Raw genomic sequence first — 22695 nt, forward strand, 5'->3', positions numbered from 1 at the left:
ATGTATATAAACAAATTTTTACTAAATTGCACACTTAGGTGGACTTCACTGTATATGTGATATTTCAATTTAGAATATGTAAAAACAAAAACTAACAAACAAAACAATATCTGCTAGCCTCAGAAAGAAATACATTACGTTCAATGTTTTAAAAATATAAATGGATTATATGTTTGCAATTTGTTTTTTCCACTCTGGAAGATTTGAGGATCTACATGAAGATTTCCTAACTAGAAATAATATCTATGTAAAGTGATGATTAAACTTAGAAAACACAATGACAAAATCTAAGACTTTGTTTTATTATGCCCCGTCAGAAAGTTACAAGGGCAGCAAATAACCTTTTATTTAATTTTCTGGAACTCTATCCACACAAAATTAAGAAAAAAATAATAATACTTTCATTTCAATATGATTTCTAATCTGATATTTATATTTTATCAATTTCAATTGTTACGTATCAATTCATAGCCACAATGTGTAAAATTAGCACAAGGCATTTCTGACAGAAAAACAAAAATTTCGGCAGACTTTCCTTCTTTGTCTGTTTTATTTCAGAAAAAAACATTTTATTTTGCTGAAAGCCACACCTCCACAACCACTTTAAAAGATGGATTACAATCTTAATCTGAGTAGAAGAAATGATTTTTTCATCTCTATCCAACAGCAGAACGCCTGCCACAATAAGCCACACAGACATCTGTGAACTGAAATGACATAAGCGTCCAGGTCAGGCACTTTTCTTTTAAAAATGCCCCAAAGTGGCCCAGTATCAGAAGGGGACTGAGTGCGCCTCTAGGTAGAATATATTCGGCCTGGACGGACATCTTGTGACTATCACATTCTGGAGCTGGGCTTCTGTATCATTCCCCATCCAATCAACATTCTGGTACTTTGAAAAAAGGATACCAGACTCCAAAGGGAGGCGATCAACTTATGTACATTCTCTATTTCATACTTATTCGAACATACCGGAACTTTCACAATCATTCTAAATGTAAGAAAGGATGTGTTTCTAATAGGAGTAAGTAATATTATTTTAAAGTTATAATAATTCAAAAGATATCTTAAAATGTACCAACCTGGACTTCTATATGACGAGGGTTATCAATAAATTTTTCTATTAGTAGCCTATCATCACCAAAACTAGAAGCAGCTTCTTGAGATGAAAATCTAAAACCATCCCTGTAAAGAAAAACAAAACAGTCAAATGAACACAAAACAAATACAGCCCTCAATATAAAAGAAAACTAATTAAAGGTTTATTTGTGCTTACTTCTGAACAAAGCAGAGAAAAAGTCACTTATAATACACAAATAACTCAATTAATTTTGGTTGAACAACTCTTCTACTCACTAGCTCTGTGACTCTGGGTGAATGCTTTAATTTCCCTGATCCTAGATTTTTATAGAAACAAGAATACCAATACTTATTTCACTAACTGTTAAAAATGAGGTATTTTTAATAAACCATACAAATCATATAAAACTTCATTTCTCTGACGTTACTATACCTTAATTCCACTAATAAAAATATATAAAAATGCATACACATTTGACTCAAAAGTCAGAAGATGCACACAAAAATGTAAAGGACCTAGACGACTGCACAACTGGGGCAAAGCCACAGCAAATACACTCAGTAAGAATACAAAAGGAGGGTCCTCAAGAAGACTCCCTAATATTTTAAATACACAACTTTAAAAGCAATGACCTCCCACACATCCATACAGATTACAATTTTATCTTCTTTAAAATTGTTCAAAAATAATAATTAAAAGAGAAAAGTTCGATTTTTTAAAATAAAAATATGAATTTAATTATTGCTTTGTATATTTTATTTCCAAACTATAACTTAAACATTATCATTATTAAAATATGCTTACTAAAGTCATACACGTTGAAATTTCAGTCTATTAAAAACTCAAACTTGCTTACCTAACACTAACTAGAGTATGTTATATTCCATTCATGGATATACTCGAGTATAAAATTTAATTCCTTTTATGTGTAATTAACAGTTTCTTAATCTTCAAATCAAATACCTGTATTTAATGTTCAACATTAAAATTCTTTTAATCCTTTCATTTGCAAACACTCCATCTGGCAATATTAGAAATAACTATCTCATTTGTTTGTGTGCTTGGAAAATACAACATTGCAAGTAAACACAGACTAGAAGGATAAATTTGAAAACATATTGCAAAAATTTCTATTTCTCAGCATTCTCAGAAAAAAGGTATCACGTTTTCTTAGTCCTCCATTACTCTCTTGATTTTAGGGAATGGTGTTTAGATCTCAGGAGACTACAAACCTCGAAGAAATGAAAGCACAATGAATCATTGTTTTCAATACCATATAACTAACTTTTTATTAGGTGGGATACAATGATTCACAAGGAAAAAACATAGTACTTTACAGTTTGTCTCTGCTCTAATGATTTTAAAGTTTTCATTTTGCATTTAAATCAAAAATACCAAAAATTTAAAAAATCAAAGTCACCCAAATAAATTATCAGATTTGAAAGCATTACCAACATGTTTTAGAGCTCATGGAAAACTGCATTTAGATCATTTGTAGCACTCAGTAATACATTCATTCAATAAATACTTACTACTCATGAAACTATATGCCTGGCATATATATATGTGATGGAAATACAAAATTAAAACAGAAACTGCCCTCACAACACCTGAAGTCTAGTGAGGTTACTCCAAAATGTAGACATGATCAATTTCCCATGTATGCCATAACATTTCACTTAAATTGGCATAAGGCAGCAATCCCACTACTGGCATATACCCTGAGAAAACCATAATTCAAAAAGAGTCATGTACCACAATGTTCACTGCAGCTCTATTTACAACAGCCAGGACATGGAAGCAACCTAAGTGTCCACTGACAGATGAATGGATAAAGAAGACGTGGCACATATATATACAATGGAATATTACTCAGCCATAAAAAGAAACGAAAAAAACAAATACCGTATGCTAACACATATACGTGGAATCTAAAAAAAAAAAAATGGTTCTGAAGAACCTAGGGGTAGGACAGGAATAAAGATGCAGACGTAGAGAATGGACCTGAGGACACGAGCAGGGGGAAGGGTAAACTGGGATGAAATGAGAGAGTGGCATGGACATATATACACTACCAAATGTAAAATCAATAGCTAGTGGGAAGCAGCCGCATGGCACAGGGAGATCAGCTCGGTGCTTTGTGTCCACCTAGAGGGGTGGGATGGGGGGGTGGGATAGGGAGGGTGGGAGGGACACCCAAGAGGGAGGATATATGGGGATATATGTATATGTATAGCTGATTCACTTTGTTATACAGCAGAAACTAACAAACCATTGTAAAGCAATTATACTCCAAAAAAGATGTTAAATAAATAGGGATAAGGAAAAGAAAGCCAGAGATTATTATGAAAATATCTGAGTCTACTTTCAACAACCTCCATGACTCTTACCCTAATTTATTATACAACAAACACTGTACTTTTTAAAATCTTTCTGATGTTCTAAAGATTCTAAGATAAGTATAGATGTTACTTCCCTGAAGATGTTACAAGAGGGACACACTCCTTAAGATAAAAGAATAAAGCAAAATTATAAAGCAGAAACTAACACACCATTGTAAAGCAATTATACTCCAATAACAACGTTAAAAAAAAAAAAGGAATAAAGCAATTAATGGCTACTAAGTTTTCCATCTGAAGAATGTTAAAATTTTTGTGGATTATGCACAAAAATGTCTTCCTCGAGGGAGGAAGGAGTAAATGCAGTGCAGCACAATAGTAACAGTTGGTGACACCAGAAGACAAATATATGGGTGTTTTCTGGACTGTTCTCTCAATTTTTCCAAAGTTTTGATTTTTCCAAATTAACAGAGGAGCAAATTTTTAAAATGAGGGTCTTGTATCATTATATCAAATAATGTTATACCTTTGTTAACTTCAACAAAGTTTTAGAGATGGCTTATTTATCAAGTTGAAAAGAGTAATTTTAGGTAGAAAATTGTTTATGTATGTATTTTTACTAATTATATGAAAATATTTTGAAACAATGTGACATTTACTGACCAAGAAAGGGTTAACTTATTTACCAAAGATGCCCAATATATGAATAGATACAGCGATTTCCAAAATCACTGAATTCTAAATTAAAATCCATTGGTTAAAAGCAGCATAGCAAATCTCATTGCCAAGAAACTGAACAGTAATCCTACCATAAAAGAATATGTTACTAAGAGTAGCCCTGGAGAAATGACTGATAAGAAATATGAGATCCTAAGAACAATAATGAAAAATAAGTGCTAAGGCTTTCAGTGGAATGGCTATATAAGTGCCATATAAAAGGGGAAAACACTGTTAAAAAAACATTAAGAGTTCACAAAATACACATCTCTTATAAAACCATTAAGTTGTGTTTAACATCTTTATTACCTCATTCTTTACTACCAATAGACTGTAGCAGATTGTCTTTTCCAAACATGGCCATCTCCCATTCCATATGCTCTTCTAAGAAACTTGCCACTCCTTCACAAGGAAGTGAAGTCTAATGCCCCTCCCCTTGAATTCAGGTAGAATTTGTGCTCACTTGTAATCAACAAAATATGGTGAAGGCAAGCTGTGCGACTTATTAGACTGGATCATAAAAAGTGATACAGCTTCCGCTTGCATTTGAAACAAATACTCTTGGACCCCTGGGTCACTGTGTAAGAAGTCTAAAGTCACCATCCCGTGAGGAAGCCCAACCAAACCATGGAGATGTCCACTAACTCACAGGGGTTACAAATAAAGCACAAGAGATAGCTTCAACACCTGAACTTCAAAAGTCAAATAAGATGAATTATGTGGTAAAAATGGGGCTAAGTATGCCTCCTACCCTTATGCCTGCTTCAACCCACACACAACAACTAGCCAGCCCAACTTCAAACATTTCACATAGTTAACCAATGCTCTGCAAGTCTCCACTATCAAAAGGAACCACGCCAGGCAAAGAGTTCCAGAGAGAGGCTAAGAAGCAGACCATTCTTCAATTAAGCATCTCAGTTCTGAAGATAAACGCCCTCACTCTGACCTTAACTTCTTTGGCATTTCCTAAGAAATTTTCAAGTAAATTAGTGTTGCAGCATATCCATTTAATTCTTATAAATCTACACTAAGGCCAAAGAGAGAATAAGAGCAAAAAAATAAGGTAACTTAAACAGGGCCTGCAAGTCATCCTCAAGTACTCAAACTCTATATCCAATCACTCAGAAAATCCTGTTGCCTCTACTTTCAGAATTAAACTCTTTCTGACCACTTCCACCATTACACTGGTGAAAGCCACCATCACCATTATTTTGCGTGGATTATTTCAACCCAACGGGTTTCCCTGATTCCAGAGTTCATGATTCTGCCCCCTGTTAAGTCTATTGCCAAGAGAGCAACCAGTGATCCTTTTACAACTCAAGTCGCTAAATCTTGACAACTGGTAAATCTGGATGATACGTATATAGAAGTTCATTGTATTCTTCTACATCTTTGCACGTTTGAAAATTTTTATAATTCAAAACATGTAAATAATGTTAGGAGTTTGTTGAAGTTCCATGATTGTGACTTCTCTACGCAAACCCTCCAGTAGCCCCCCATCTCACTAAGAATGGCCTATGAGGTCCTACACAATCGGCTCCCCATTTCCTTCTACTCCTCCCCCTGCCCCCACCAGCTGGCCAGCGCTGGATCTCTCCAGACACGCTACTGCGTCACAGCCTCCACACTTGCTCTTCCCTTGCCTGGATCCTAATCCCCACACTCTTCCTCCTCGCTCAAATGTGCCTTCTCAGCGAGGACAGCCCTGACAATCCTGCTTAGAATGGGAATTCCCTCCAACACTCCTCATGTCTCTTCCTTTCTTCCTTTACTTTTCTTATATTGCTTATCACCTTCCACAACAGGATATGATTTACTTTGATCTTGTTCATTGTTTGTCTCTTCCTACCAGAATGGGTTTCTGAACCTTGTTTATGTCATGGATGCCTTTGGCAGTATCATGCAGTATAGGACCCTCTTGTCGAAATAAGGTTCAAAGTGATTTAAAATGTAGAAAAGAATATGCATAGGATTGCATAAGAAACAAATTATACTGAAATATAGGTATCAAACTATTTTTTAAAAAATTTGGGATATCATGTACTTGGTTCTTTATTCGTTAATAAGCTCCAACAACAAGTCTCACAATCACTGTAACTTACAGATACCTGCAACAATGTAATGTGATAATATAAGGGATCTCTTAAACGGTGAAAAGTCCCACAGATACTACTACTATTGTAGCTTGTCTATACTGGAGGAAACACTAAATTCCAGTTAGAGGCTAATGAAAGAAATATGTACTTTTTTTCCTTATCCAGGCGCACAAACGTCCCTGAACTTTACGGGTCTGTGAATTCAAAGGTTAAGAACTCCTGATTCAGTTATCTACTGGATATAGAGGAATAGAGAAAGAGAACTGCATAGAGGAGTGGATTATTTTGTCTGTTTCTGGTCATTGCTGTATTCCTGGAACCTTACTAAAACACTGCCTGTCACACAGGAGGCTCTCCGTATCAAATATCTCAATAACAAATATCACCAATCCATGCAATGAGTTTATTTATGCTGGGTAAGTGTAAGATGGGAGAGGAGAATCTGACGTTACCTCAGTCAGTATCTGGTATCAGTGCCACACTGAACGTGAGACTGGGGCTGAAAGGTCTGTATTGGGCACTTATTATCACCCCACCTCTAACACACAACCAAAGAAACAATGATGTCCTGAGAGAACTGTCTTCTAGAGTTAAAACTATCTGTACAAGTCTGCAGTGCGGTGTCTTCCCCTCAGATTTTAAAGGGTAATATATTGCCTCTAGGAGATTTTTACCTTGTATGTTCACTTTAGAACCTAATTTCTGAATTAGATTTGTATTGGATGACTTTCACATCAACTACTCCAGATTTCTCTCTTTCAGAGATTTCAGGGAATAGGAAGAAAGGGAAAAGAAAGGGAGAAAACAGAACTAACCATTTGGAAGATCAAATTACTTTTGGGTAGAGAAAGGGCAGGAAAGGCAACATTAACGATAATAATTCAGTGATTTTTTAAATTCCCCTCCTTCAAAAAATGACATAAATCTCTCTTGCTGCGAAACCTTGAAGTATGTAATACAAATCTGAATAGAGTCCCTTGAAACCTGCTTGTACTAGGCAGTTGTTCAAAAAAATTATTTTCTAATCCCCATGATGTTATCAATACATTAGGTTTTTAAATTTTTGTTTTAAAAGTTTCTTTTGATTTCTGAAACTACTACTAAGAAAGTGTTCTAAATTCATAAGAGTGCACTGCATATAAAGGACATACAATAATTTCAAATTCAAAAGGAAATATATTTCACACTATAAAGTTATAATAGTAGTTCACTGTTTTTATAGACAAGCAAAGGGAAGCAAATGCATACTAATAAACAGATAAAATTATGACTGCTTTCAAATATATATGGTTCAAATTTTTGATCACATTCAGAATTACACAGCCAAATGTTAGTAATTTTTGCCTAGAAGACAAAATCATGACAATAATTTTTAAAAATACACTGTAAAAAAAGATAATCCTGTATTAATGTTTAAGAAAGTAAAAACCTTTCTATAATAGGATAATCATCATCAAAATATAAATAAGAAACTTTTCTGCATAATTTCAATTTTTCCTATCTAGAAGAGTAAAAATTAGATGATTATTATAACTATTCCATTATGCTTTTGGTATCTGTTTACTTGTCAGTTTAATAAAACTCTAGTAACTGCAATTTTCATCAAAAGTATATTTTGGACAGAATCTCACCTGGTCTCTTCATCATCCCAAGCGATTCGCATGCCTTTCCCACCACCACCTGCTGAGGCCTTGATCATAACAGGGTAGCCTAACAGCAGGGAAGAATTAGACAGAAGTTCAGACTTTGATCATTTGGATGCATGAACATGACAACTGACCACATGTTCGATAACACAGAAGACAATAACTAATTTATTTAAAAGTTCCTTTCTTTAGAGTCAGGAAAATAATATCAGTGTAATGATCTTACATATATTTTTTAAATGAGTGTGATCGTTTTAAAAGAAAAAGACTATTTGTATCAATAAATATAACATTTTCCCCAATAATGAAATAAAAAGCTAAGAAAACATAATTTGAAAGTGGATTCCAAAAATGGAAATAAATACAATATTAACCAAGGATATAAGAAACAACTTTTATAGCATTAAGGAAACACACACGCACACGTGTGTGCGCGCACGCACACACGCATTCTTTTGATTCCCCAAAACTGCTGTTTGCATACATAACAAATTAAATTCCCTTTTTTTCAAAAGTAATGGTTTACAGGTATTTGAGGTATTTTCATCTGAAAAATCACAGGGAACCCCTGCAGCTTTTATCTGCAAGAACTGACATGATGGCTTTGGGAAAAATCAAGCCATGGCTGGTATATTATGCCTGGAGCAGAAGATGCAGAGCTCGCTGATATCAGTAGAGAAGCTACGGCACTACTCCACTCAGTCAACAGGCAATGAATATCTAGACTTCGGGAATATTATGAAAATACAAAGTCAGGCCCAAAACAAAGGACATTTCCAGCCAACGTTTTATAAGAGAAAATTAATAAAATTGTTGTTGGTAAAGAGGATTGCGTATTTAGAGTAGTTATTATAAAGTAAAATTTCTGACAGCATGAGTCATCTACAATGATTTATCAAGAAAAGCTGTGAAGTCTCTTTGTTTAGAGGTTCTCCGACAATAAGGTGGAAATACTCATGTCTGAGACCACTTGTTTATGATCTTTTCTGAAGAAAGAAGAGGTCAGTGAGCCCTTAAAAGACTCTTCCTGACCTGTGATGCTCTAATAGCACTACACTCTAGCTATAGGATCTTCACGAAAAGGGAAGACAGGGCCAAGTGTCACAGACCTTTGACCCCCTAAACCACAAAACATCACTTAACTTCAACTTAGCTAAAATGGCACTTGCTTCCTAAGTGATTCATAAGTAATTAAATTTTTAAAATTCTGATGTTGGTTACGTTTATGTGAGATAGACTTATGTGGGACAGCATTTTAAAAGCAATAAATACTAAGTGCAGTAAGAACAAGAAAGATGAACATAGTACTTTCACACTGGGAGCCTTATAATCTAGGAAGAAAGAGGGGAAGTACCCAAATAATTCTCTCAATGGGAATTCAGAGAAGAATCACAGGAAGGTAAGAGAAAAGGGATTAAGAAAAGCATATTATAGATAGGGCCATTTATATGAGGCTATGAAGGATGACAGGACATGAACGTGTTAGGCAGGAACAGCAGAAATGGAGGCGGGGTAAGCACAGGACAGGTTTAAGAAAGGACTGAAACAATTTGAAGCACACAGAGCATCTGTAGGATGGCAGAGGAAAAGAGAACTCGAAACATAAACTGGGAGCACATTACGCTACACACTCTTGCATGCTACAGATCCTGCTTGAGAGTAGTAAGAACGGTGTCTGTCTTGTTCAGTGCTGCAGCCTCACAATGAGTACCACATAAAGGAATTAGACTGAGATCAGTAAAGAAGAATTAGCTTGTTTTTGAGCAGTGAAGAAACAATATCCAAAAATTAGAAACCAGCATGCCTGAGAAATCCTTTTAAAAACTTAAGGTCTTTTTTATCCCCAAAAAACATGTCATCAATTCACCATCAAAAACTATTTATCCATATGAACAGGAAACCACTAGAGGTATGATATCCACATCCCATATCTCTACTATTTTCAGTTCCCACTGAGGATTAGGAAATTTGCAGTTATTCTGATTCCAGTATTAATCTCATCTTAGTCATTTATTCATCTATGGACCCTGGACTATATAGGGATTTGTAAGGTTCAAAATAAGATTGGGAAATTGTCCTTGGTAACAAGGAACTAGATGGCAAAACAAAACACATAAAATAATTTGTCAACAAGAAACTACTGTATGTTCAGAAAAGGTGAGAAATTGTCAGGCAACAGGCCAATATATAATAAGACAATTGCAATATGGTCTCTCCAAAGGAGGCAATGCAGTGTTAGACCTGTGAATACATATAACCCAGAAGAGAAGACTCCCTGACAAAAATTTAACAAGCCAAATATTAAACAACTGGGAGAGAGGGAGAAACTGGTAGAAGTTAGGGACATTACAGTCACAAACTTAATATAATTTTTGAGCTATAATTGAAAATAATATAATGGTAAGGTATTCTACTCAATTTCTTACACCAAGTAAGTCATTAAATTTCAGACAGTACATATTTTTATGCTGTCACCATGCCATGGAGAAATGAGATCTAGCTATTTGGAAAGCAGGGAAAAGAATATTCCACACAGATGATATTAAATAATATCAAAAAGCCCAGTCTGTCATCCCTTCTTTCTTATTGTGCCTGTGGCTCTAATTAGGGTAAGCCATGGGGTGCCAGGAACTGGACAAAAAAGGGAAAAAAAAAGATTCAGTCAAAAGTTGACAATCCCGGAAAAAATCAGAAATGATCAAGTTGATGGCTATTGCTTCCTCTCTTTTCCCAGCCTGGGTATGAAATATCCACTAATGTTCTCTCACATTTTTTTTTTAATCCACTGGAGTACTTACTCCTCTGTTCAACTTTTGTCTAGAACACATTTCTTTAATTTTATATTCTTCAGTTGACATATGTTTGAAACAGAACAACCTTCCTTATCATAACAAAACAAATTCTCCAAGGTTTTTAAAAGGAGACGAATCTCCTGGTATGATAAGATGGCTTAAAAAACAAAAAAAACCCTCAGGTCCTAGTGCTGTTCACAGATATTTCCTCACCTTTTCCATCCTCTCATTGAACGCCTACTCCCCACTACCTGACCTCCCCTCCCAGACCCAGAGATACATGCCCCACTCTTTCTAACACCCCAACTCCAACATGCACAAAGTCTACATTCCTTATTTCCATTCTGCATGATGCTTCCAAAAAGATATCTACTAAGTACTATGTGAGAAAAATGTTAAATTTTTTTTTTTTTTTTTTTTTAACAGAAACTTAGGGCTTCCCTGGTGGTGCAGTGGTTGGGAGTCCGCCTGCTGATGCAGGGGACACAGGTTCGTGCTCTGGTCCGGGAGGATCCCGCATGCCGCGGAGCAGCTGGGCCCATGAGCCATGGCCGCTGGGCCTGCACATCCGGACCCTGTGCTCCGCAACGGGAGAGGCCACAGCAGTGAGAGGCCCGCGTACCGCAAAAAAAAAAAAAAAAAACAGAAACTTAGTACCAAAGTACTAAAAGGTTTCTATTCCTACTTTTCTGTACTCAACCTTCAAGGAAGGGCAGGTTTAACTGCAGGACAAGATAACTTCTCTGGTTTCCTTTCCTCCCAGCAATCAGTATGTCTTACTTTCTATCATAAGCAGCAATCCTCTTTCTAACTCTACCATCAAATTCTCATTCATCAACTCAAAAATATTCACCGAATAAATACTTTGTGCCAAACACAGACTTGGCTCCAGGGGATACAAAGATGAACAATTCAGAAAATTATCTGCTCTTCTGGCACTTACTATATTTGGTATCTAGTAGAGAACTATATGTAAATATACATGCACCTAAGTGTTTGTGTGTGTGTGAAACACATTAAGTGGTGATAGTTGCTACAATAAAAACAACAGAGGGATGTGATTCAGAATGATTAATGTTACTTTTCCCAGAAACGGCTTCTCTGAGAAAACTGATATTTAAACTGAGACTTAAATTGACAAGCTAGAGCAAGTCCTCTGAAAAATCAATGACGGCAGAATATTCCTGACAGAAGGAACAAGTTGGAAAGGTTATATAGGAGAGGACATTGACCTAATGTAGTCCTAATTTTTTAAGATCACTTTGGCTGCTCTGCAAGGTATGAATTGAAAAAGGGCGAATAGGGTTTCCCTGGTGGCGCAGTGGTTGAGAGTCCGCCTGCCTATGCAGGGGACGCGGGTTTGTGCCCTGGTCTGGGAGGATCCCGCATGCCGCGGAGAGGCTGGGCCCGTGGGCCATGGCCGCTGGGCCTGCGCGTCCGGAGCCTGTGCTCCGCAGCGGGAGAGGCCACAGTGGTGAGAGGCCCGCGTACTGCAAAAAAAAAAAAAAAAGAAAGAAAGAAAGAAAGAAAAAGGGCGAAGATGGGAGAAAGGAGACTGATTAGGAAGCTTTGTGGTGGTCCAGCAGAGAGCGAGCTGTAACCTGAACTTGGCTGTAGATACAGAGAAAGAGAAAGACAGAGACTTGAAGGTTGTTTCAGAGGTAGAGTCAGCATGACGTATTGATAGTTAGGATATGGATGACAGGGGAATAAAGGAAGCCTCTAGGAGCTTAGGTGCTTTCCCATTTAGTGACAGTTATGGATTCCAAGCCTAAAGAAACAATTTTTCTTGACCAACTAATAGCACCATGTTGAGCTATACAAGACACACACTACATAATCCCCCCCCACCCAACCCCCTTCAAGCAAAACCTGCTCCTATACAGGGTGGCATAAACTGATAACTTAAAGGCTGATGAAATGACATCTTAATGATATAAAAATCATGAGTCATATAATAATCTTAGGTAGTTTTTTCACCTACAGTTTCTTGAATAAAAATTTCATAGACTATAATGACTGATGGAGAAGGAAAAGTAAAAAGAAGGAAAAAGTGAAATATTTCTTGGGAAATGTCCTAATTCCTAATTTGGTGGCACTAACCAGAAATCTCTCAAGGGTCAAACAGAAGTTGTGATTTTTTTTTTTTTTTTGGTCTTCTTTTAAAAACAATTAGGGGACTTCCCTGGTGGCACAGTGGTTAAGAATCCACCTGCCAGTGCAGGGGACACAGGTTTGAGACCTGGTCCAGGAGGATCCTACATGCCGCAGAGCAACTAAGCCCGTGCGCCACAACTACTGAGCCTGCACTCTAGAGCCTGCGAGCCATAACTACTGAGCCTGAATGCCACAACTACTGAAGCCCGCGCGCCTAGAGCCTGTGCTCCACAACAAGAGAAGCCACCGCAATGAGAAGCCCGCGCAGCGCAATGAAGAGTAGCCCCCACTCGCCGCAACTGGAGAAAAGCCCGCGCACAGCAACAAAGACCCAGCGCAGCCAAAAATAAATTAATTAATTAATTAAAAAAAAAATTAGGAAACACTTATACAAGGTCTTTATTTCCCTAAAGAAAAGGTTCAAAGTAAAAGGAAATGAAAGTTGTTTCAGAGAGTAAAACAGTCCTCTAGATGGGCAGAACAGGCTCTGATAATGGAACGTCAGAAGAGAAAACCAAAAAATCAGGGGGGAAAAAGCCTAAGACAGACAGGAAGGAAATCCCCAGATGAAAATTATAAATACAAGTATTATGCATTATATTAATATTTGTTATATTCCTTTACTCTCCTTTAATGTAAAACAGTTCACTTACCTTTTCGGGTTGGGGGAGGGGAATTTTTGAAAAATCCAAGGTGGTTTTTGTATAGAGTGGTCCACAATTTGAATTTACCTGATTGTTTTCTCATTATTAGAGTCAGAATTTTTTTTTTTTGCAGTATGCGGGCCTCTCACTGTTGTGGCCTCTCCCGTTGCAGAGCACAGGCTCCGGACGCGCAGGCTCAGCGGCCATGGCTCATGGGCCCAGCCGCTCCGCGGCATGTGGGATCTTCCCGGACTGGGGCACGAACCCGTGTCCCCTGCATTAGCAGGCAGACTCTCAACCACTGCGCCACCAGGGAAGCCCTAGAGTCAGAATTTTTTAAAAAATTTAATACTCTACAGCTGATGCTATACCCTCAGTCTTAAATTACACAAGAAAGCAAAGGAAAAAAAAAAAAGTCCATTTGTCCTTTTCCTCATAAAATTAGGTTTGATTACTTGATAAGATGGTGTCCATTAAATTTCCTCATGAAATAACATTTTCCATTTGCAATTAACAAATGATCTGTAGACTGGAAACTTGGAAACTGTGACTATCCTATACTCAATATTTCAACCAATAGTAATAATAAACATTAATGATTCTTGCTTTAACTAATTTCTACATTGTTTGAAGTAAAATGAGTTTAAAAAATGAAGATACAGTTTTTTTTGCCTTCCTCAGTATTGCTTCTCCAGTAGCTAAAAGAGTGCCTGAAGAATAACATGAAAAATAATAATCACCAAGTAAATGTACTAATTAATTTCAGTAGTTGCAAATCATTTATTTTTACTGATGTGAAATATTTCACGGTATAAGCATACTGAAGCATTAATCATTCTACTGTGAGTGAACATTCAGATCTATACACACAATGCTCCCATGAATTTTTTTGTAGGCATTGCTTGGAATACTGGGCAAGAGGTTCCTGGAGCATATGTCTAGGAGTACAACCGCTGGATGGTATGCAACTCTTATGAAGTCTTTATTTTTAACAAGTCCAATTTCTCCAATTTTATCTCCATTATCACTGTACTTAATACAAACTACCAAATCTCTTCATAGGACTCCTGTAGTAGCCTCCTAACAGAGCCCCCTACCAGTACAATTGGTCCCATCAAACTACAAAGAGGTCAGCAAAATTTCTTTAATAAATAAATAAAATATATATATATATATATAAAAATAAAATAAATAAATATAGGAACACCTCTCTCTCCTGCCTAAAACGCTAAGGGTTTACATGGATGAATAAGCCATACATGTAAGAACCACAGATGTATAATGAAATAGAAATTATGAACTCACAGATAGGAAGTGTAGAAGGTAAAGAGAGATAGCCTAACATATACTTGTTGAGTCAGAATACCACAAAAAAGGTATGTTAGACTTGCCCTAAGAAAGCTTTAAAAAAAAGTCTAAAAGGTATCAATCTGAACATCAATTAACTTATCTATCAAACAAAATAAACTTGAACATCTTTTAAATAGAAATAAGAAAATCCAAATACAATATTTAACATTCACAATGTCTACAATCCAATAAAAAATTAAGAGACATGTTTGGAGGCAAAATGTGATCCACACAGAAGGAAAATAGTCAACAGAAACAAACCCAGAAATGAAGAACCTTAAAACAGCTATTACAATCCTATTACAAATTACAGTCATTACAAACACTGTAAGCATGGGAACGGAGTTAAAGGAAAAAGATCATGATGAGGAGAGAAACAGAAAATATTTAGAAATTAAAAATGGAATTTCCAGGTTTAAAAATAAAATGACTGAAAAGAAAAATGCAACAGTGTACAGAATGAATTATACCATGACCAAATGGGATTTATGCCAGGTATGCAAGGCTAGTTCCACGTTCAAAAACCAGTTAATCTACCTCATCAATAGGTTAAAGAAGAAAAACTATATGACCATATCAGCAGATGCAGAAAAGGCATTTCACAAAATCCAACAGTATTGAGTTCAGCAAGCTAGGAATAGAAGGAAACTTCTTAGACTTCATAAAGAACATCTACAAAATGTCTACAGCTAACCTCATACTTAATGGTGAGAATCTAGATGCTTTCTCCCTAAGATCAGGAACAAGGTAAGGATGTCCTTTCTTACCACTCCTATTCAGTATCTTACTACAGGACCTACCTTATGCAATAAGACAAGAAAAAGGTAAACAAATTGGGAAGAAAGAAATACAACTTCATTAGCAGGAAATAAAACTGTCTATGAAGAAAATCTCAAAGAATCAACAACGACCACCACCAAAACAAATCTTCTAAAACTATTGTGATTATAGCCAAGTTGCAGGACACAAGGTTAACGTACAAAAGTTGACTGCATTCCCAAATACCAGCAATTAAAACTTGAAGTTAAAAACACCATACCGGGCTTCCCTGGTGGCACAGTGGTTGGGAGTCCGCCTACTGATACAGGGGACGCAGGTTCATGCCCCGGTCCAGGAGGATCCTGCGTGCCACGGAGCGGCTGGGCCCGTGAGCCGTGGCCGCTGGGCCTGCGCGTCCGGAGCCTGTGCTCCGCAGCGGGAGAGGCCACAATAGTGAGAGGCCCTCATACCGCAAAAAAAAAAATAATACAAAATAAAAATAAAAACACCATACCGTTTACATTAGCCCCCTTCAAAATAAAATACTTAGGCATAAATCTAACAAAATATGTACAGTATCTATATGTGGAAAACTACAAAACGCTGATAAATGAAATTAAGGAAGACCTAAATAAATGGAGAAAGATTCCACGTGCATGGATAGGAAGACTCAATACTGTTGAGATACCAATTCTCCCCAAACTGATCTATAGATTCAATGCAATCCCAACCAAAATCCCAGCACGTTATTTTGTGTATATCAACAAAAAGACTTTAACATTTATATAGAAAAGCAAGAGACCCATAATGGCCAACACAATATTAAAAGAGGGTAACAAACATGAAAGACTGACATTACCCAACTTCAAGACTTACTATAAAGCTAAGTAATAAAATCACCATGATATTGGTAAAAGAACAGACAAATCAATCAGTGGAATAGCATAAAAAGCCTGGAAATAAACCCACACAAATACAGTCAACTGATCCTTGACAAGAAAGCAAAAGCAGCTCAATGGAGAAAGGACAGTCTCTTCAACAAATGGTACTAGAACAACTGGACATCCATAGGCAAAAAAATGAATCTAGACACAGTCCTTATACATTTCACAAAAGTTAACTCAAAGCGGACTGTAGACCCAACTATACAATGCTAAACAATAAAATGTCTAGAAAATAAATAAGAGAAAATCTAGGTGACCTTTGGTTTGGCGATAAGTTTTTACAAACAACACCAAAAGTACAATCCATGAAAGAAAAACATTGATAAATTGGACTTTATTAAAATTAAACACTTCTGCTCTGCAAAAACACTCTTAAGAGAATGCAGACCCAAGTCACAGCCTAAGAGAAAATATCTGTAAAACATATCTGATAGAGAATTTGTATCTAAAATATACAGAGCTCTTAAAACTCAAATAAGCATATGAAAAGATCTTCAACATCCTATGTCATCAGGGAAATCCAAATTGAAACAACAATGAGATACTACTACACACCTATTAGAATGGCTAATATCCAAAATACTGACAACACCGAATGCTATCAAAGATGCAGAGCAACAGGAAACTTACTCTCAGATGGTGGGAATGAAAAGTGATCCTACCTAAAGCTAAATATAGTCTTACCACGTGACCCAGCAGTTGTAGTCCTAGATACTTACCCAACTGAGTTGAAAATTTATGTCCACACAAAAACTTGTGCACAAATGTTTATAGCACCTCTATTCATAATTGCCAAAACCTAGAAACAACCAAGATATGCCCAACTTGAGACAACTATAAAAGACCAACCAGTATGCAGAATTCTCTCTAGGATTAGCTAAGGCCTTTGTTGAGTCTGCATCTCAACTCAATTCAACTTCTCCTTCAATCCAGTTTCTTTCACTCCCTCACATGTGTTGGTCCCAAAAATACTCCCCAATAAAATTCCAGAGTCTGCTTCTAAGACAGGTATCCAATCTGTGGCAGAGGAGCACATTTGGAAGGCTGTTACAGTGATCTAGGCAAGAGATGACACTAGCTTAAACAAAGACAACAGTAGGATAAATGGAGAAAAGCTGATGAATTCAAGATTTAGGAAATGCTGACAGTGATATGCAAATGGAAAAACCACATAACGCAATATAATAGTGAATGCTGAGCCACAGAGAAAGCCTCACTGCTGATCAAAATCGAGACCCCTCTACTTCCTGCCTCTGTGATCCAGGCCGTTTCAGATGGCACAGAACTCCTCCCCACCCCACAATCTTACCAATGGGAAGTAAACATGTAGGATAAAGAAAATGTAAATTTTTGTTGTTTAAGGTCACATGCGAAGGGCAATAAAAATATGAAATACTGGAACTCTGATAAACTAATGACAATTGCATAGACTCAAATAAAAATTAGCACATTACTAAGTTTTCCGAGGAAATGTAATTCACAATCTACTGGGCAATTTGGCTGTCATGCAACACTTGGCTACGCTGAAAAGTTCCTATTGTGAATACAAAGAGATAGTTCCAAGCAATTTGGGAAAATAAATTCCATCATCAATGCATTTCCCATGTTGTGTTTATTTGGTCATAATTTTCCACTTTTTACTGTTGTCTTTTAATTACAAATTAGTTATATAGTTCGTTTAGTTTTATCATTATCAATTTAGTTTTGGTATAACTTTGGTTTAGCACACTTCAGACTGAGGTGATGCATATTTGTATTTATCTGCGGTCCATAATTATCCCGTAGCTAGAATGTAAACATATATGTGTTGCAGTCCAACTATGAATTATTCGTATCTACTACTACCACAGATATACACAACCTCTAACAAAGGTATGTGTAGGTGATATTTATTATCACTGAGTTTTTACCACTGGAAAATGAAAAAGGGTGAAGTGGACACAGGATATTTTGCCTTTCCTAAGATAGCCATGCACACATAAATACATAAATAACTATATAAATACACTGAGTTTAAATAAGAATGAACTAACATTATACACATAAAGTATAATCAAGCTGTGTTATAAGAAAGTAAACCAATACATAACAGTATTTTGTTTTAATATGGCAAAGAAAGGCAATTACATTTTTCTGGGAAAAACTGATCTGGTCTACCTATTTCCCTCTATTCGGGCAAATAAAAAATACTAGATCCCTAACTCTGATCCAGGGATCAGAAATTAAGCACACGTCAGTGTATAGATTAGAGCAGAGTGGGTTCACAGACAGAAAGTTTCCAAACAAAAACCAGTCTTAATGTCTTCACATTAGTGTCCGAACACTACGCAGAGCCTTTTGCAATAGAGTAACAGAAAAAAGAAAAGGCATGCAAGAATGAACTACAATAAAACAAAGAGAGGGAGGCAGTGGAAACAAATATGACATGGTAAAATACAGAGAGAGAACTTGTGAAATCATGCTTAAACCCAAAATGCATATACTGGAGTAATAAAAGAAAATGTAAGTACCCAAGTGACAATGGGAAAGAAAGAAGGGACGTGGAATACACGTTCCCAACTCCCAGGGACTATCATTCTAACCTTAAATGACTGCATGCATTACTTCAATAATAGGAAAACTGCAAAATAAAAACCTCATTCTTTAATGAATTTTACAAAGAATACTTTAACACCATTTTCTTCAACCTTAGGCATTTCTTAATAAATCTCATAAATAAATAGATAGATGGATAGTAAATGTGTCTTCTACTGAGGACCAAATTGGAAAATGAATTAATGTTACATAAGATTATGAAAAAGGTATAAATTGTAATATCTTTTCAAAGGCTTCCTCAATATATCTTTAACCACAAAGTCATACACTACATGTGAAAAGTTTTCTAAGCAGCATGAAATAAATAAAAGAAATAAAAGATTTCAGGGCTTAGCTAAGTATTTCTATCCATCTTTAGCATGAAAAATTTGTTCTTTTATACCAAAAAAAAAAAAAAGAGCAACCTTTTTTTAACGTTATACCATGCCAAAAGGAACATGAGAAGAAGAGGCAAAGGACAAGGAAAAAAATAGCCAGGGCAGAGAAGAAGAGACAAAGCAATTCCTATACACTTATCAGAGTCAAAGGCCAAGGCATATGGGAGAGCATAACTTGCAAAGAATGTGAAGATATCACGTCTACACTTAGTGTGAAGGCAATAAGGTTCAGGAAAAGACTCTCATACATTTAAATCTTAGATCCCTAAAAACTTCCTTTAGTCCTGCCTAGTGAATCCAAGGACAGCCTATATGAATTGATGAGCTATAGTCATTAACAACCACATACTAAATTTACTTAAATAATTGTAGTTTTTTTTTTTTTTTTCAGTACGCAGGCCTCTCACTGTTGTGGCCTCTCCCGTTGAGGAGCACAGGCTCCGGACGCACAGGTTCAGTGGCCACAGCTCACGGGCCCAGCCGCTCCGCGGCACGTGGGATCTTCCCGGACCAGGGCACGAACCCATGTCCGTCCCCTGCATCGGCAGGCGGACTCTCAACCACTGCACCACCAGGGAAGCCCTAGATTTTTTTTTTTTAGTTATCTATTTGCTGAGAGTTTATCATGGTTTACTTAATATTCCTATTTCCCAGGCATCTCCATTACAAAACTGGAGATTAAGGAAAAACAGTGAGAAAATTATTGTCAAATCATCATCTATGAACACTATGAAAAAAAAAACCTTTAAAATGTATGACCACTTACTTCATTTCCATACTTATATATAAGTTTCTATTTTGGTTCATTCACTGAATAACCATTTGCTGAATATATACTATGCAATGATCATTGTCTTAAGTACAAGAAATACAAAGGAAACTAACCCATGGTCAATTTTACTATAAAACAGTAACCAGATGAACATAAAGCAAACATTTGCAAAGACAGAATTTACTTAATGGAGGGAGCCCCACACTATTTTAAGAGAAGAGCAACCCATCAAGATAATTCAATAAAAGGGGCAGGCGGATACTTCCACATCAAACTAAGTCCCAGGAATATTGCTGGACAAGGAACATACTTTATGAGATACTGTTCTAGTTTGATACTATTTTCTCCTTTCCTTTAAATATCCGTCATAACTCAATCATTCACTCTTCCTTTTAATAGAGAATTACTTGAGAAAAATATGTATTCTATTGTTGGGTAGAGTGTTCTATATATATATATCAGTAAGGTCTCATTGGTTTAAAGTGTTAAGATCTCTACTTCCTTACTGATCTTCTCTGTAGATATCCTACCCAGTATTTAAATTGTACTACTGAAGTCCCCAACTATTACTGTAGAACAATCTATTTCTCCTTTCAATTCTGTCAATGTTTAACCTCATATATTTTGCATCTCTGCAGTTTGGTGCATAGATGTTTATAATAGTCAATATGTTTAAAATAATCAATGTATAATGTCTTTGTCTCTTATGACAGTTTTAGGCTTTAGTTTAAGTCTGTTTTGTCTGATATTAGTATAGCCACCCCAGCTCTCCTTTGACTAAGATTTGCATGGGATATCTTTTTCCATCCTGTCGCTTTTAATGTATTTCTGTCTCTGGATCTAAAGTGAGTTTCTCATAGACAGCAAAGAGTTGGATCATGTTTTTTATCCATTCTGCCAATGTCTGGCACAGTGAGATACCATTTCACACATACTAGGATGGCCATGATATTTTTTTTAAAAAAAAAGAAAGAAAAAAGAAAGTAACAAGTATTGGCAAGGATGTGAAGAAATTGGAAACCTCATACATTGCTAGTAGGAATGTAAAATGATTCAGCCACTGTGGAAAACAGTTCGGAGGTTCCTCAAAAAGTTAAACATATGAAAAAAAAAAGTTAAACATAGATTTACCATCGAAACCAGCAATTCCACAACTAGGTACATACCAAAATAATTGAAAACAGGTATGCAAACATATACATGTATATGCATATTCACAGCAGCACTATCTACAATAGTCAATAGCTGGAAACAACCCAATGTCCATCCACAGGTGAATGCATAAACAAAATGAGGTATAAACACACTATGGAATATTATTTGGTCATAAAAGGAATGAAGTATTGATATATAGTAAAACATGGATGAACTTTGAAAACATAAAAGATACAAAAGGTCACATGTTTTATGATTCCATTTATATGAAATATCCACAATAGGTAAATCCATAGAAACAGAAAGTAAATTGGTGATTGTCAGGGGCCAGGAAATAAGGAGTGAATATTAATGGATAGATTCTTTTAGGGGTAATGAAAATGTTCTGGAATTAGCCTGTGGTGATGGTTCATTAATCCTGTGCATATACTAAAAAACACTGAATTGTACACTTTGAGAGACCAAATTTTATACTATTTAAATTTTATCTCAATTTTTTAAAATCAAATAATTAGTACAAAAATTTAGAACAGGTTGTCTCTAAATCTGAGGGGGTGATACTGACATGGAAGGAGTATGAGGGAACTTTCTGGGGTGACAGTAATGTCCAACGTCTTAGTGGGGTTTTGGGTTACACAGGGTGGGTATGCATATATCAAAATCAGCAAATACACACTTCAGACCTGTTCATGTTACTGTATATAAATTTTGCCTCAAGATAATCAAATTGTATACAAATACTGAATTAAGTTAAAGATATCTATGTTGAAGTATATAGTGGGATGCATCCTGATATTTGCAATGTACTTTGAAATGCACCAAAATTAAAATGGATTAACCAATGGATAGATAAGTGATAAAGCAAACCTAGCAAAAGATTAATAGTGGAGTGTTGGTGTTGGGTATATAGGTATACATTGTAAAAGTCTTTCAAAATGTTGTATGATTTAAAATTTTCAAAATAACACATTGAGGAAAAAGTTAAAAAACAAGAAAAATATCCAAAAGGCATGAGTACTTTGCAGAGATTTGGAATATAGTTATAAAACAGAATTACTGAGTGGTAATGTTAGAGTGTCTTCTCTTGAAGACATGACATTTAAGCCAAGATATGAAAGGCTACAAGGAGCCATCTATGTGAAGATATCAGCAAGAGTATTCCAGGCTTCCCACCCCACCCCAAAAAATCTTATTCTAAGGCCCTGAAGTTTGATGTAATCAAGAGAGCCAGTTTAGGGACTTCCCTGGTGACGCAGTGGTTAAGAATCCGC

The 22695-nt window shown here is 36.1% G+C and overlaps 1 protein-coding gene across 3 annotated transcripts in view; it reads right to left on the reverse strand.

Annotated features, from left to right (window-relative positions):
* Positions 1-22695, reverse strand: part of PCCA (propionyl-CoA carboxylase subunit alpha) — a 356179-nt gene that overhangs the window by 218133 nt on the left and 115351 nt on the right. For all 3 annotated transcript variants that reach the window (XM_082675555.1, XM_082675556.1, XM_082675557.1), the window contains 2 exons: positions 7865-7943; positions 1083-1185 (listed from right to left, as the gene is read on the reverse strand). In XM_082675555.1, coding sequence (XP_082531681.1) covers positions 1083-1185; positions 7865-7943 — 182 coding nt within the window. The remainder of the gene's footprint in view (positions 1-1082; positions 1186-7864; positions 7944-22695) is intronic.

Source organism: Grampus griseus (genome assembly GCF_964374135.1).
Source record: "Grampus griseus genome assembly, chromosome: 18".
NCBI lineage: Eukaryota > Metazoa > Chordata > Mammalia > Artiodactyla > Delphinidae > Grampus > Grampus griseus.